This window comes from Pseudophryne corroboree, chromosome 4 (assembly GCF_028390025.1).
Source record: "Pseudophryne corroboree isolate aPseCor3 chromosome 4, aPseCor3.hap2, whole genome shotgun sequence".
In the NCBI taxonomy this organism is placed as follows: Eukaryota; Metazoa; Chordata; class Amphibia; order Anura; family Myobatrachidae; genus Pseudophryne; species Pseudophryne corroboree.
In genome coordinates, this window is record NC_086447.1 from 466,044,211 (window position 1) to 466,061,786 (window position 17,576).

The following is a 17,576-nucleotide window of genomic DNA, read 5'->3' on the forward strand; positions in this document are numbered from 1 at the left end:
AACGGGTCTTCATGCACAAAGTACTGAACATTGGTACTTTGCATATCAGGAAACAGATGAATGAGGGCCTCGGTTAGCCAGGGTAATAAATGACTCACTTTCCGTAACGGACCTGTACTAAATAATCCAAAGCCTGCCTCTGTTGGACTGCTATCACCTCGTAATTTCCTTGGTAGTAAATAATACTGATTCAGTTTCTGAAATATATGACTGTCTAACCCTTTAAGATCTAATGATGATTTATGCAGATTATGTAAATAAATTACACAAATGAAATCATGGTCAGTTTCACCATTCAACACACTTGCCTGATGGCATAATTTGTTTTGATAAAATTTTATCAGTATACACACACAGTATGTAGTTTTCCAACAAAAATAGCATATAATCCTCAAGTAACAATATGTGTAAAACAAAGGTCCACACGGGTTATGCAAAAAGACACATCCTTCCTCTGAAAATGGCATTACTTACTACTATTTGCAAAGTATTAGTAACTCTTTGTTTTGGTGAAAGCAACATGTCAGTCCACAGAGAGGGAAGTATCTGCTTAAAAAGCCTGTGACTAAGGGGGTCATTCAGATCTGATCGCTGCTGTACGTTTTTGCACAGTGGGCGGTCAGATCTGAACTGCTCATGCGTATGCACCGCAATGCGCAGGGGCGATGAACGGCTGCAAAGGGGATCGCCGGTCAGCGAAGAGTTTTGTGTGCAGGATCCATTCGCATGGGTGTTCACAAGGAGATTGACAGGAAGAGGGCGTTAGTGGGTGGCAACTGACCGTTTTCAGGGAGTGTCTGGAAAAACGCAGGTGTGTCCAAGCGTTTTCAGGGAGGGTGTCTGACATCAAATCCGGTCCCGAACAGGCTGATGTGATCGCAGCGGCTGAGTAATTCCCGGGCTGTGCAGAGACTGCACAAAATCAGTTTGAGCAGCTCTGCTACACATGAGTTCACATACTTGCACAGCAAAAATACACTCCCACTGTAGGCAGCGACTATTTGATCGCAGGGCTGCAAAAATCGCTGCCTAGCGATCAGTTCTGAATGACCCCCTATATCCTTTTACACAGAAGCTTCAGCAGCCTTGTGCTGCTCCTGTTCTTTATCAAATTCAATGTCTGAGGACTGCTCTTGGGCAATCACCTTCACTGCATGCATGGCATAGTTAATGCTTGTATCATCACACCAGCTCCAGGATCCCATGAAAGGGTTGTACAGCATTCCTCTCAGTGTATCAACCACAAAACCATCTGTACAGAACAAAAAACAAACCATTAACAGTGGCATTCTCAGTCATTTTTAATACTGCAAACCTCAACTACCCAGACCCCAGTCTGTGAAAGCTACTGTATATAATGTCGGAACACTGCAGCAAGGGGCCGACAGGCTTACCATAATATTACATTCAGTAACTGCTGTAACAAAACCCAGTAAGCCACCAAGGGAGAGGGTACAGCTAAAATACCAGCAGAGTCTAAGGTGGTGAGCTTTATTCTGGAGGGGATCCGCCTCCTTTTTAAAAGTCAGGTAATATGAGGGTTGCTCAAGCACTGCACCTTGTGGATATGGAAGTGATGTGGCGGCTTGTGTTTTGTGAATCAATAAGAATAAGAATTTACTCACCGGTAATTCTATTTCTCGTAGTCCGTAGAGGATGCTGGGGACTCCGTCAGGACCATGGGGAATAGCGGCTCCGCAGGAGACAGGGCACAAAATTTAAAAGTTTGACCACTAGGTGGTGTGTACTGGCTCCTCCCCCTATGACCCTCCTCCAAGCCTCAGTTAGGATACTGTGCCCGGACGAGCGTACACAATAAGGAAGGATTTTGAATCCCGGGTAAGACTCATACCAGCCACACCAATCACACCGTACAACTTGTGATCTGAACCCAGTTAACAGTATGATAACGTAGGAGCCTCTGAAAAGATGGCTCACAACAATAAACAACCCGATTTTTTTGTAACAATAACTATGTACAAGTATTGCAGACAATCCGCACTTGGGATGGGCGCCCAGCATCCACTACGGACTACGAGAAATAGAATTACCGGTGAGTAAATTCTTATTTTCTCTGACGTCCTAGTGGATGCTGGGGACTCTGTCAGGACCATGGGGATTATACCAAAGCTCCCAAACGGGCGGGAGAGTGCGGATGACTCTGCAGCACCGAATGAGAGAACTCCAGGTCCTCCTTAGCCAGGGTATCAAATTTGCAGAATTTTACAAACGTGTTCTCCCCTGACCACGTAGCTGCTCGGCAGAGTTGCAATGCCGAGACCCCTCGGGCAGCCGCCCAAGATGAGCCCACCTTCCTTGTGGAGTGGGCATTGACAGATTTAGGCTGTGGCAGGCCTGCCACAGAATGTGCCAGTTGAATTGTGCTACAAATCCAACGAGCAATCGTCTGCTTAGAAGCAGGAGCACCCAGCTTGTTGGGTGCATACAGTATAAACAGCGAGTCAGATTTTCTGACTCCAGCCGTCCTTGAAATATATATATTTTCAATGCTCTGACAACGTCCAGCAACTTGGAATCCTCCAAATCGCTAGTAGCCGCAGGCACCACAATAGGCTGGTTCAGGTGAAACGCTGATACCACCTTAGGCAGAAAATGAGGACGCGTCCTCAATTCTGCCCTGTCCGAATGGAAAATCAGATATGGGCTTTTATACGATAAAGCCGCCAATTCCGACACTCTCCTGGCTGAAGCCAGGGCCAGTATGAAGCCAATTCTTTCTGGAAGAAAATCGACAGGGCCGAAATTTGAACCTTAATGGACCCTAATTTGAGGCCCATAGATAATCCTGTTTGCAGGAAATGTAGGAATCGACCCAGTTGAAATTCCTCTGTCGGGGCCTTCCTGGCCTCACACCATGCAACATATTTTCTCCAAATGCGGTGATAATGTTGTGCAGTCACCTCCTTCCTGGCTTTGACCAGGGTAGGGATGACCTCTTCCGGAATGCCTTTTTCCCTTAGGATCCGGCGTTCAACCGCCATGCCGTCAAACGCAGCCGCGGTAAGTCTTGGAATAGACACGGTCTCTGCTGAAGCAGATCCCTTCTTAGAGGTAGATGCCACGGATCTTCCGTGAGCATCTCCTGAAGTTCCGGGTACCAAGTCCTTCTTGGCCAGTCCGGAGCCACTAGTATCGTTCTTACTCCCCTTTGCCGTATAATTCTCAGTACCTTGGGTATGAGAGGCAGAGGAGGGAACACATACACTGACTGGTACACCCATGGTGTTACCAGAGCGTCCACAGCTATTGCCTGAGGGTCTCTTGACCTGGCGCAATACCTGTCCAGTTTTTTGTTGAGGCGGGACGCCATCATGTCCACCATTGGTCTTTCCCAATGGACTACAATCATGTGGAAGACTTCTGGATGAAGTCCCCACTCTCCCGGGTGAAGATCGTGTCTGCTGAGGAAGTCTGCTTCCCAGTTGTCCACTCCCGGGATGAACACTGCTGACAGTGCTATCACATGATTTTCCGCCCAGCGAAGAATCCTTGCAGCTTCTGCCATTGCCCTCCTGCTTCTTGTGCCGCCCTGTCTGTTTACGTGGGCGACTGCCGTGATGTTGTCCGACTGGATCAACACCGGCTGACCCTGAAGCAGAGGTTTTGCCAGGCTTAGAGCATTGTAGATTGCTCTTAGTTCCAGTATATTTATGTGAAGAGACGTTTCCAGGCTTGACCACACGCCCTGGAAGTTTCTTCCTTGTGTGACCGCTCCCCAGCCTCTCAGGCTGGCATCCGTGGTCACTAGGACCTAGTTCTGTATGCCGAATCTGCGGCCCTCTAACAGATGAGCACTCTGCAACCACCATTTCGTGCATGGAATCTGCCGAATGGAATCGCTTCGTAAGAAGCCACCATTTTTCCCAGGACTCTTGTGCATTGATGCACAGACACTGTCCCTGGTTTTAGGAGGTTCCTGACGAGTTCGGATAACTCCCTGGCTTTCTCCTCCGGAAGAAATACCTTTTTCTGAACAGTGTCCAGAATCATCCCTAGGAACAGCAGACGTGTCGTCGGGATCAGTTGGGATTTTGGAAAATTCAGAATCCACCCGTGCTGTTGGAGCACTACTTGAGTTAGTGCTACTCCGACCTACAGCAGTTCTCTGGATCTTGCCCTTATCAGATCGTCCAAGTAAGGGATAATTAATACGCCTTCTCTTCGAAGAAGGATCATCATTTCGGCCATTACCTTGGTAAAGACCCTGGGTGCCGTGGACAATCCAAACGGCAGCGTCTGAAACTGATAATGACAGTTTTGTACCACGAACCTGAGGTACCCTTGGTGTGAAGGGCAAATTGGGACATGAAGGTAAGCATCCTTGATGTCCAAGGACACCATAAAATCCCCTTCTTCCAGATTCGCTATCACTGCTCTGAGTGACTCCATCTTGAACTTGAATTTTTGTATGTACAGGTTCAGAGATTTCAGATTTAGAATAGGTCTTACCGAGCCGTCCGGCTTCGGTACCACAAATAGCGTGGAGTAATACCCCTTTCCCTGTTGTAGAAGGGGTACCTTGATTATCACCTGCTGAGAATACAGCTTGTGAATGGCTTCCAATACCGTCGCCCTGTCTGAGGGAGACGTTGGCAAAGCAGATTTTAGGAACCGGCGAGAGGGAGACTTCTCGAATTCCAACCTGTAACCCTGAGATACTACCTGCAGGATCCAGGGGTCCACCTGCGAGTGAGCCCACTGTGCGCTGAAATTCTTGAGGCGACCTCCCACCGCCCCTGAGTCTGCTTGTAAGGTCCCAGCGTCATGCTGAGGCCTTTGCAGAAGCCGGGGAGGACTTCTGCTCCTGGGAAGGGGCTGCTTGCTGCAGTCTCTTACCCTTTTCTTTGCCTCGGGGCAAATATGAATGTCCTTTTGCTCGCTTGTTCTTATAGGAACGAAAGGAATGCGGCTGAAAAGACTGCGTCTTTTTCTGCTGGGAGGGGACTTGAGGTAAAAAGGTGGACTTCCCGGCTGTTGCCGTGGCTACCAAATCCGATAGACCGACCCCAAATAATTCCTCCCCTTTATACGGCAATACTTCCATATGCCGTTTGGAATCCGCATCGCCTGACCACTGTCGTGTCCATAGACTTCTTCTGGCAGATATGGACATCGCACTTACTCTTGATGCCAGAGTGCAGATATCCCTCTGTGCATCTCGCATATAAAGGAATGCATCCTTTAATTGCTCTATAGTCAATAAAATACTGTCCCTATCCAGGGTATCAATATTTTCAGTCAGGGAATCCGACCAAGCCACCCCAGCACTGCACATCCAGGCTGAGGCGATTGCTGGTCGCAGTATAACACCAGTATGTGTGTATATACTTTTTAGAGTATTTTCCAGCCTCCTATCAGCTGGATCCTTGAGGGCGGCCGTATCAGGAGACGGTAACGCCACTTGTTTGGATAAACGTGTGAGCGCCTTGTCCACCCTAGGGGGTGTTTCCCAGCGCGCCCTAACCTCTGGCGGGAAAGGGTATAACGCCAATAACTTCTTTGAAATTAGCAGTTTTTTATCAGGGGTAACCCACGCTTCATCACACACGTCATTCAATTCCTCTGATTCAGGAAAAACTACAGGTAGTTTTTTCAGACCCCACATAATACCCCTTTTTGTGGTACTTGCAGTATCAGAGATATGCAAAGCCTCCTTCATTGCCGCGATCATATAACGTGTGGCCCTACTGGAAAATACGTTCGTTTCTTCACCGTCGACACTAGATTCGGTGTCCGTGTCTGGGTCTGTGTCGACCGACTGAGGCAAAGGGCGTTTTACAGCCCCTGACGGTGTTTGAGACGCCTGTACAGGTACTAACTGGTTTGCCGGTCGTCTCATGTCGTCAACCGACTTTTGCAGCGTGCTGACATTATCACGTAATTCCATAAACAAAGCCATCCATTCCGGTGTCGACTCCCTAGGGGGTGACATCACCATTACCGGCAATTGCTCCGCCTCCACACCAACATCGTCCTCATACATGTCGACACACGCGTACCGACACACAGCAGACACACAGGGAATGCTCTGATAGAAGACAGGACCCCACTAGCCCTTTGGGGAGACAGAGGGAGAGTTTGCCAGCACACACCAAAGCGCTATAATTATATAGGAACAACCTTATATAAGTGTTGTTTCCTTATAGCTGCTTAAATATATATAATATCGCCAAAAAATGCCCCCCCTCTCTGTTTTTTACCCTGTTTCTGTAGTGCAGTGCAGGGGAGAGCCTGGGAGCCTTCCTAGCAGCGGAGCTGTGTAGGAAAATGGCGCTGTGTGCTGAGGAGATAGGCCCCGCCCCCTATTCCGGCGGGCTCTTCTCCCGGTTTTTCTGAGACCTGGCAGGGGTGAAATACATCCATATAGCCTCATGGACTATATGTGATGTATTCTTTTTAGCCAGAAAGGTATTAACATTGCTGCCCAGGGCGCCCCCCCCCAGCGCCCTGCACCCTCAGTGACCGCCGGTGTGAAGTGTGCCTGAGCGCAATGGCGCACAGCTGCAGTGCTGTGCGCTACCTCATGAAGACTGAAAAGCCTTCAGCCGCCGGTTTCTGGACCTCTTCTTACTTCGGCATCTGCAAGGGGGTCGGCGGCGCGGCTCCGGTAACCCATCCAGGCTGTACCTGTGATCGTCCCTCTGGAGCTAGTGTCCAGTAGCCTAAGAAGCAAATCCATCCTGCACGCAGGTGAGTTCACTTCTTCTCCCCTAGGTCCCTCGTTGCAGTGAGCCTGTTGCCAGCAGGACTCACTGAAAATAATAAAACTATCAAAACTTTTACTCTAAGCAGCTCTTTATGAGAGCCACCTAGATTGCACCCTGCTCGGACGGGCACAAAAACCTAACTGAGGCTTGGAGGAGGGTCATAGGGGGAGGAGCCAGTACACACCACCTAGTGGTCAAACTTTTAAATTTTGTGCCCTGTCTCCTGCGGAGCCGCTATTCCCCATGGTCCTGACGGAGTCCCCAGCATCCACTAGGACGTCAGAGAAAAGAATTTACTTACCGATAATTCTATTTCTCGTAGTCCGTAGTGGATGCTGGGGACTCCGTAAGGACCATGGGGAATAGCGGCTCCGCAGGAGACTGGGCACAAAAGTAAAGCTTTAGAACTACCTGGTGTGCACTGGCTCCTCCCCCTATGACCCTCCTCCAAGCCTCAGTTAGGATACTGTGCCCGGACGAGCGTACACAATAAGGAAGGATTTTGAATCCCGGGTAAGACTCATACCAGCCACACCAATCACACCATATAACTTGTGATCTAAACCCAGTTAACAGCATGATAACAGAGGAGCCTCTAGAAAAGATGGCTCACTACAGCAATAACCCGATTTTTTGGTAATAATAACTATGTACCAGTATTGCAGACAATCCGCACTTGGGATGGGCGCCCAGCATCCACTACGGACTACGAGAAATAGAATTATCGGTAAGTAAATTCTTATTTTCTCTAACGTCCTAAGTGGATGCTGGGGACTCCGTAAGGACCATGGGGATTATACCAAAGCTCCCAAACGGGCGGGAGAGTGCGGATGACTCTGCAGCACCAAATGAGAGAACTCCCGGTCCTCCTCAGCCAGGGTATCAAATTTGTAGAATTTTACAAACGTATTTGCTCCTGACCAAGTAGCTGCTCGGCAAAGTTGTAAAGCCGAGACCCCTCGGGCAGCCGCCCAAGATGAGCCCACCTTCCTTGTGGAATGGGCTTTTACAGATTTTGGCTGTGGCAGGCCTGCCACAGAATGTGCAAGCTGAATTGTACTACAAATCCAACGAGCAATAGTCTGCTTAGAAGCAGGAGCACCCAGCTTGTTGGGTGCATACAGAATAAACAACGAGTCAGATTTTCTGACTCCAGCCGTCCTGGAAACCTATATTTCCAGGGCTCTGACAACGTCTAGCAACTTGGAGTCCTCCAAGTCCCTAGTAGCCGCAGGCACCACAATAGGTTGATTCAGGTGAAACGCTGAAAACCACCTTAGGGAGAAACTGAGGACAAGTCCTCAATTCCGCCCTGTCCGAATGGAAAATCAGATGAGGGCTTTTACAGGATAAAGCCGCCAATTCTGACACGCACCTGGCCCAGGCCAGGGCCAACAGCATGACCACTTTCCATGTGAGATATTTTAACTCCACATATTTAAGTGGTTCAAACCAATGTGACTTTTGGAACCCAAAAACTACATTTAGATCCCAAGGTGCCACTGGAGGCACAAAAGGAGGCTGTATATACAGTACCCCTTTCACAAACGTCTGAACTTCAGGGACTGAAGCTAGTTCTTTTTGGAAGAAAATTGACAGGGCCGAAATTTGAACCTTAATGGACCCCCATTTCAGGCCCATAGACACTCCTGTTTGCAGGAAATGTAGGAATCGACCTAGTTGAAAATTCCTCCGTCGGGGCCTTACTGGCCTCGCACCACGCAACATATTTTCGCCAAATGCGGTGATAATGTTTTGCGGTTATATCTTTCCTGGCTTTGATCAGGATAGGGATGACTTCATCCGGAATGCCTTTTTCCTTCAGGAACCGGCGTTCAACCAGCCTGCCGTTAAACGGAGCCACAGTAAATCTTGGAACAGACAGGGTCCTTGCTGGAGCAGGTCCCTTCTTAGAGGTAGAGGCCACGGATCCTCCGTGAGCATCTCTTGAAGTTCCGGTTACCAAGTCCTTCTTAGCCAATCCGGAGCCACGAATATAGTGCTTACTCCTCTCCATCTTATAATTCTCAGTACCTTGGTTATGAGAGGCAGAGGAGGGAACACATACACTGACTGGTACACCCACTGTGTTACCAGAGCGTCTACAGCTATTGCCTGAGGGTCCCTTGACCTGGCGCAATACTTGTCGAGTTTTATAAACATGTGGAAGACTTCTGGGTGAAGTCCCCACTCTCCCGGGTGGAGGTCGTGTCTGCTGAGGAAGTCTGCTTCCCAGTTGTCCACTCCCGGAATGAATACTGCCGACGGTGCTATCACATGATTTTCCGCCCAGCGAAGAATCCTTGCAGCTTCTGCCATTGCCCTTCTGCTTCTTGTGTCACCCTGTCTGTTTACGTGGGTGACTGCCGTGATGTTGTCCGAATGGATCAACTCCGGGTGACCTTGAAGCAGAGGTCTTGCTGAGCTTAGAGCATTGTAAATGGCCCTTAGCTTCAGGATATTTATGTGAAGTGATGTCTCCAGGCTTGACCATAAGCTCTGGAAATTCCTTCCCTGTGTGACTGCTCCCCAGCCTCGCAGGCTGGCATCCGTGGTCACCAGGACCCAGTCCTGAATGTGCGGCCCTCTAGAAAATGAGCACTCTGCAACCACCACAGGAGAGACACCCTTGTGCTTGGTGACAGGGTTATCCGCTGATGCATCTGAAGATGCGAACCAGACCATTTGTCCAGCAGGTCCCACTGGAAAGTTCTTGCGTGGAATCTGCCGCATGGGATTGCTTCATAGGAAGCCACCATTTTTTCCAGAACCATCTCATTGATGTACTGAGACTTGGCTCGGTTATAGGAGGTTCCCGACTAGCTCGGATAACTCCCTGACTTTCTCCTCCGGGAGAAACACCTTTTTCTGAACTGTGTCCAGGATCATCCCTAAGAACAGAAGACGAGTCGTCAGAATCAGCTGCGATTTTGGAATATTGAGAATCCAATCGTGCTGCCGCAACACTACCTGAGATAGTGCTACACCGACCTCCAACTGTTCCCTGGATCTTACCCTTATCAGGGAATCGTCCAAGTAAGGGATAACTAAAATTCCCTTCCTTTGAAGGAGTATCATCATTTCGGCCATTACCTTGGTAAAGACCCGGGGTGCCGTGGACCATCCATACGGCAGCGTCTGAAACTGATAGTGACAGTTCTGTACCATAAACCTGAGGTACCCTTGGTGAGAAGGGTAAATTGGGACATGAAGGTAAGCATCCTTGATGTACCGAGACATCATGTAGTCCCCTTCTTCCAGGTTCGCAATCACTGCTCTGAGTGACTCAATCTTGAATTTGAACCTCTGTATGCAAGTGTTCAAAGATTTTAGATTTAGAATCGGTCTCACCGAGCCGTCCGGCTTCGGTACCACAACAGTGTGGAATAATACCCCGTTCCCTGTTGCAGGAGGGGTACCTTGATTATCACCTGCTGGGAATACAGCTTGTGAATGGCTTCCAAAACTGTCTCCCTGTCAGAAGGAGACATCTGTAAAGCCGACTTTAGGAAACGGCGAGGGGGAGACGTCTCGAATTCCAATTTGTACCCCTGAGATATCACCTGAAGGATCCAGGGGTCTACTTGCGAGTGAGCCCACTGCGCGCTGAAATTCATTGAGACGGGCCACCACCGTGCCCGATTCTGCTTGTAAAGCCCCAGCGTCATACTGAGGGCTTGGCAGAGGCGGGAGAGGGTTTCTGTTCCTGGGAACTGGCTGATTTCTGCAGCCTTTTTCCTCTCCCTCTGTCACGGGGCAGAAATGAGGAACCTTTTGCCCGCTTGCCCACGAAAAGACTGCGCCTGATAATACGGCGTCTTCTCATGTTGAGAGGCGACCTGGGGTACAAACGTGGATTTCCCAGCTGTTGCCGTGGCCACCAGGTCTGAAAGACCGACCCCAAATAACTCCTCCCCTTAATAAGGCAATACTTCCAAATGCCGTTTGGAATCCGCATCACCTGACCACTGTCGTGTCCATAACCCTCTACTGGTAGAAATGGACAACGCACTTAGACTTGATGCCAGTCGGCAAATATTCCGCTGTGCATCACGCATATATAGAAATGCATCTTTTAAATGCTCTATAGGCAATAATATACTGTCCCTATCTAGGGTATCAATATTTTCAGTCAGGGAATCCGACCACGCCAACCCAGCACTGCACATCCAGGCTGAGGCGATTGCTGGTCGCAGTATAACACCAGTATGTGTGTAAATACCTTTTAAGATGCCCTCCTGCTTTCTATCAGCAGGATCCTTAAGGGCGGCCATCTCAGGAGAGGGTAGAGCCCTTGTTCTTACAAGCGTGTGAGCGCTTTATCCACCCTAGGGGGTGTTTCCCAACGCACCCTAACCTCTGTCGGGAAAGGATATAATGCCAATAACATTTTAGAAATTATCAGTTGTTATCGGGGGAAAACCACGCATCATCACACACCTCATTTAATTTCTCAGATTCAGGAAAACTACAGGTAGTTTTTCCTCACCGAACATAATACCCCTTTTTGGTGGTACTCGTATTATCAGAAATGTGTAAAACATTTTTCATTGCCTCAATCATGTAACGTGTGGCCCTACTGGAAGTCACATTTGTCTCTTCACCGTCGACACTGGAGTCAGTATCCGTGTCGGCGTCTATATCTGCCATCTGAGGTAACGGGCGCTTTAGAGCCCCTGACGGCCTATGAGACGTCTGGACAGGCACAAGCTGAGTAGCCGGCTGTCTCATGTCAACCACTGTCTTTTATACAGAGCTGACACTGTTACGTAATTCCTTCCAACAGTTCATCCACTCAGGTGTCGACCCCCTAGGGGGTGACATCACTATTACAGGCAATCTGCTCCGTCTCCACATCATTTTTCTCCTCATACATGTCGACACAAACGTACCGACATACAGCACACACACAGGGAATGCTCTGATAGAGGACAGGACCCCACTAGCCCTTTGGGGAGACAGAGGGAGAGTTTGCCAGCACACACCAGAGCGCTATATATATATATATATATATATATATATATATATATATATATATATATACACAGGGATAACCTTATATAAGTGTTTTTCCCCTTATAGCTGCTGTATCTTTAATACTGCACGTAATTAGTGCCCCCCTTCTCTTTTTTAACCCTTTCTGTAGTGTAGTGACTGCAGGGGAGAGCCAGGGAGCTTCCCTCCAACGGAGCTGTGAGGGAAAATGGCGCCAGTGTGCTGAGGAGATAGGCTCCGCCCCCTTATCGGCGGCCTTATCTCCCGTTTTTCTATGTATTCTGGCAGGGGTTAAATTCATCCATATAGCCCAGGAGCTATATGTGATGCATTTTTTGCAATCCAAGGTGTTTTTATTGCGTCTCAGGGCGCCCCCCCCCCCCCCAGCGCCCTGCACCCTCAGTGACCGGAGTGTGAAGTGTGCTGAGAGAAATGGCGCACAGCTGCAGTGCTGTGCGCTACCTTGTTGAAGACAGGACGTCTTCTGCCGCCGATTTTCCGGACCTCTTCTGTCTTCTGGCTCTGTAAGGGGGCCGGCGGCGCGGCTCTGGGACCCATCCATGGCTGGGCCTGTGATCGTCCCTCTGGAGCTAATGTCCAGTAGCCTAAGAAGCCCAATCCACTCTGCACGCAGGTGAGTTCGCTTCTTCTCCCCTTAGTCCCTCGATGCAGTGAGCCTGTTGCCAGCAGGTCTCACTGAAAATAAAAAACCTAAAACTAAACTTTTCACTAAGCAGCTCAGGAGAGCCACCTAGTGTGCACCCTTCTCGTTCGGGCACAAAAATCTAACTGAGGCTTGGAGGAGGGTCATAGGGGGAGGAGCCAGTGCACACCAGGTAGTTCTAAAGCTTTACTTTTGTGCCCAGTCTCCTGCGGAGCCGCTATTCCCCATGGTCCTTACGGAGTCCCCAGCATCCACTTAGGACGTTAGAGAAAATTATATTTTGACTTACAATATCATTTATATGCTGATGATACTCAAATCTACCTTTCCTCCCCTGACCTCTCCCACGCTCTCCTCACTCGTATCTCTGACTGGGATGTCCCAGCGCTTTCTTAAACTCAAGGGGCTGTATTCAATTCTATCACCCCTTTCCACACCTGTTCTGTTTCTGCTGATGGGCGTGGTATAATAATTTCAGCCCCTGGGGTAGCGAGGGCGCCCAACCCTTTACACAGCTAAACCTGGGATCACTTTTTGAAAGGAGATTGGGCGTGATATATCATACCGCCCAAGATGTCCAAGACCGAGCTGATCATCTTCCCACCCTCCCGCACTACCTCACCTCCAACAATTTCATTATCTATTGATGGCACTACTATCTCCTCTAGCCCAAGGGCCGTCGTCTTGGGGTAATCCTTGACTCCTCCCTCTCCTTTAAACCACACATTCAGTACCTCTCACAAACCTGCTGTTTCCATGTCAAATATATTTCCAGGATCAGACCCTTTCTCACCCAGGTTGCCACCAAGACCATTATCCACTCACTGATTATTTCCAGACTGGATTACTGTAATCTCCTCCTAACTGGCCTCCCTGACAATTACCTCTCTCCACTCCAATCTATCCTCAGTGCTACAGCCGGCTCATCTTCCTCACCAAACGCACTACGTCCACCTCCCCTCTCCTACAATCCCTTCACTGGCTCCTGTTCCCTTACAAAATCCAATTCAAGTTTCTCACACTTTCTTACAAAGGCCTCACGACTCTTCTCCCATTTACATCTCTGACCTTATCTCCCTTTACACTTCCATCTGTCCTTGCTAATGCACACCGCCTCTCCTGCCAACTGAGTACTTCCACCTCCAAGATTTTTATGTGCTGCTCCCTATCTCTGGAATTCTCTACCTTTCCCTATCAGACTCTACACATGCTCTAAAGACCCACTTCTTCACCGAACCCAGCCAACTCTTATCCTAATCCTCTGTTACAGTCTCACCGTCTACCCCATATGTGTCACCTGTGTCTGTCTCCCCCTCCCCTTCAGAATGTAAGCTCTCACAAGCAGGGCTCTCTCCCCTTATGTGCCTTTCCTTCTCTTATTTGAACCATCTCCTACTCCATACTCCCTTCGACAGCACCGAATGCCTTTGTTTACTGCCATCCTAATACTTATTTCAGTCTTGTCTGCTGATGTAACTTTGTTTATATAACCTGTACTTGTCCTATATTGTATTGAAATCTAAGTCACTGTTTTGTTGTTTTGCTTATTTATGTACTCTGTAACTGGGCACTGCAGATCCCTTGTGGCACTATATAAAGGATAATAATAATTCACAGTGCTCCAGGATAAGAAATATACTTTCCGGTAATGTAAGTTGCCTAAATTATATGTATGTATATAATTTGCATAAATCTCAAGGTTTTTTTTTCCGTTACTACCTAAAACTTAGTTAGGGATTGGGCGATCCATCACTGCTGACTGGGAGAAGGGGTGGTAGGGCTGCTGCAGTACAGTCAAGCTTGGGGTGGGAGCAATACCATCAGGATCACCAATTGCAGCTGCCCCCAGCAGTGACTGTAGTTGAAGGGGGGGAGGGGGAGGGGAGGGAAGCCGTAGCTTTCTTCAGTGGCAAGTGGGCAATCCTAAAATGACTAGCCATTTGTAGCCCAGTTGGCAGATTGGGTAGAGAAGGGAACTGGGGGACCACCCGGGTCTGCTGAACCTTCCAGCAGTAATTTATGACACTTTTGCATGAAAAGCGACAGTGTCAAGAAAAACCCAAGTTGGCTTGGTCTCAATTGAAATGACCACACCAGGCAAGTGTCTTGAGCAAAAATAGGACAATTATGCATATTTATCTTATACTTCTCTTCAAAGACTGAAAACATATAATCACTGTGACACACAGTGATAACGTATAGTGTGCGTGGCCGTCAATGACAAGGTGCCACCCAAGAAGGTTCCTGCAGCTTTGGTATATCCAGCTGTGTACAGGGGTGGGAAGTTTGAATGTCGGGTGGCAACAGATAAATCAGTAAGGCTAGCGGCAACTGCTAATTTTCAATATTTCTCACTGTAATTTCTCCCATGTTTTGGAATTGAATAGCTTTTTTGCACACCAGTTTTATTTTTGTATGAAAAAATATTGCACAAAGTGAAAATGCAAACTTATCTCTTAATGGAATGGCCCTCTTAGGTGGTAATACAGGTTGAGTATCCCATATCCAAATATTCCGAAATACGGAATATTCAGAAATACAGACTTTTTTGAGTGAGATAGTGAAAACTTTGTTTTCTGATGGCTCAATGTACACAATCTTTGTTTAATACACAACGTTATTAAAAATATTGTATTAAATGACCTTCAGGCTGTGTGTATAAGGTGTATATGAAACATAAATAAATTGTGTGAATGTAGACAAACTTTGTTTAATGCACAAAGTTATAAAAAATATTGGCTAAAATTTACTTCAGGGTGTGTGTATAAGGTGTATATGTAACATAAATGCATTCTGTGCTTAGACTTAGGCCCCTCGCCATGATATCTCATTATGGTATGCAATTATTCCAAAATACGGAAAAATCCGATATCCAAAATACCCCTGGTCCCAAGCATTTTGGATAAGGGATACTCAACCTGTATTGGATATAAGTGGATAATAGTGGATATTTCATATTAACAAAACAACAACCCAAAAAAACGAGTATGTACTAAAACAGCATATGAGCAATCAATAACTTACTTGAATAAGTATGGATCATATAACACTAATGAAAACATATATAGTGATTGCTATAGGTTACAGAACTTGCCGTTTACGTCTCATTATTAATTAAATAACCCTTCCAACATCTGCAACACCAAGTTGCAGTGAAAGCAAAAAAACACTAGTATTTACAGATAAGAAAAAAAATCAAAAGGGAATAATGAAGGAAGAAAAAAAATGTTCTAATCACTAATGTACTGCAGGCCTAGTCATTCCTTCAGATCCATTGTTACCATTACTTCTATCTCGGGAAATACTTGCTTGATTCCAGTAGTCTCTCAAGCTCTTCAGGTGAGATAAACTTGTCCCAGTCATGAGTGCCTTCCGGGACAAGGGACATAATCTTCTCTGCTACCACTATTCCGAAAATGTAGGATAACTTGGTTTTACTGATTGTTGTAATAAAAAGTGAACCACCTGGCTTCCAGAAATGAGACAAACACATAATTATTATTACACTTTATGAACTAATTCTTCTTCTAAAACACAAAATCTTTTTTTATATGAGCACTTGACATAAAATAAATGTAAAATGGAAACGAACTTGAAATTTGTTGTAGGAGAACTATATGTTTTATGACTATGAAGTGAAATAATCAAAATAATTTCTTATTTAAAACAATTATTTTACAAACAAGCATCACATACAGCACATTGCCTTGTATTTAGTGGAGAGGTGCAGAGTACCATGCAAATTTGATAATTGCTCAGGGCTGGATTGCAAGATACGGATGTGTAAATGAGAAAAAAAAAATTACATTTAAGAGTGCGGGTGGAAAGGAAGGGAACATTTTTTAACGCAGTTAGAAAATTAATGTTCTGACTATAAAATTAAAATCAGTACATCATTAGAGAGCCGTCCCATGAATGAACATGGTGCACAGGCCAAAAACCATTGGTAATACAGAAACAAGTGCTCAGTCATCATTCTTTCCCTACCTTTAGTATATGGAAGCAGCTCTGAATAAAAGACTCAAGGTCATTCACATGTTCCACTACTTCAGAAGCCACAACTGCATTGAACATTTCCATACTGTGCTCCGACAGCTCTTCTAGTGAGCAGGGCTTGTACTGGATGCGGCTGTCTAGGACAGGATCACATGATTTATGCAATTCTGCTGTCCTAATGTTATCTTCTAGAGGATCGATTCCTGTTACTGCAGCACCAAGCCTGCCAATTGGCTAAAGCAACAATCGGAAAAGTGGGGGGGGGGGGGGACAAAATAAAAAGGATTATAGAAACACCAATTACTAAATACAAAGGGGCATGTGCGGCGGTCAAAACAAGTTTTCATGTATTTTTGTTGGAGACAATAGACTAGCTCTTTAACTTTTAAGCTGGCTTTTAAATCCTGACTTTCTGGATCTCATTTGACGATTGTGTTCACTTATACTTCCATATATATTTGGCTGAAACTATGTAATATGGTGCACTGCAATTGCCACTTGTCTTTTTCTTTTAGAAAACAAACAGAGGCCGGTATATAATGGAGTTCGAGTTCGGCAGCCGTAAGGGATGCTGGCAGAACTTGGATGTTTTTTTAAAGGGGCAATCATTTACAAGGCTAAACCACTATAAAATAAATTTCCACCCACCCATTGCCAATATATGCCACAGTGGTCTGAAATCCTAATAATACACCCCCTTAATAGTACTAAAAAAAAAAAAAAAAAAAAAAAAAGACGCGTTTATATACCAAACCCCACCCCACCCCACATACACTACAGACCCCTTTTTTGTAACGTAGTCCTAGTCGTCGAAGTAGTATTTTGAGCCCCTCCAACATATTTTAGCTTTATTTTATCTCTCCCCCACCCCAACTAGTGGTTGATCCTCCAGTGATTGATCCCCCACCCAAAGGTGCATATTTCCCCACACACACACACACACACACACATGCAGAGCATGCCAGGGGACGACGACAGATGATCAATTTCCCCGCTGCAGCTGATCTCTGCCAAATAGTGACTTCCAGCATATGCGCTCCCAGATGCCAGCCGCACAGCATTCTGGGGCACGATTCCGGCAGTGATATCTGCAGTCAGAGACCACCGCATCACTGCCGGGAAGCCAGAGGAGATCCATCTGCACAAGTGATCTCCTAATCTACAAGCTAGGGCACAAAGCGGGCAGCGTGTCG

The 17,576-nt window shown here is 46.9% G+C and overlaps 1 protein-coding gene across 1 annotated transcript in view; it reads right to left on the reverse strand.

Moving 5' to 3' along the window:
- Positions 1-320: 320 nt before the first annotated feature.
- The window catches only part of COQ3 (coenzyme Q3, methyltransferase), a 74,078-nt gene continuing 56,822 nt past the window's right edge, over positions 321-17,576 (reverse strand). The window contains exons 5-7 of the mRNA XM_063917024.1: positions 16,375-16,617; positions 15,697-15,856; positions 321-1,252 (exon numbers count right to left, since the gene is read on the reverse strand). Of these exons, the coding sequence (XP_063773094.1) occupies positions 1,065-1,252; positions 15,697-15,856; positions 16,375-16,617 (591 nt within the window). The 3' untranslated portion in view covers positions 321-1,064. The remainder of the gene's footprint in view (positions 1,253-15,696; positions 15,857-16,374; positions 16,618-17,576) is intronic.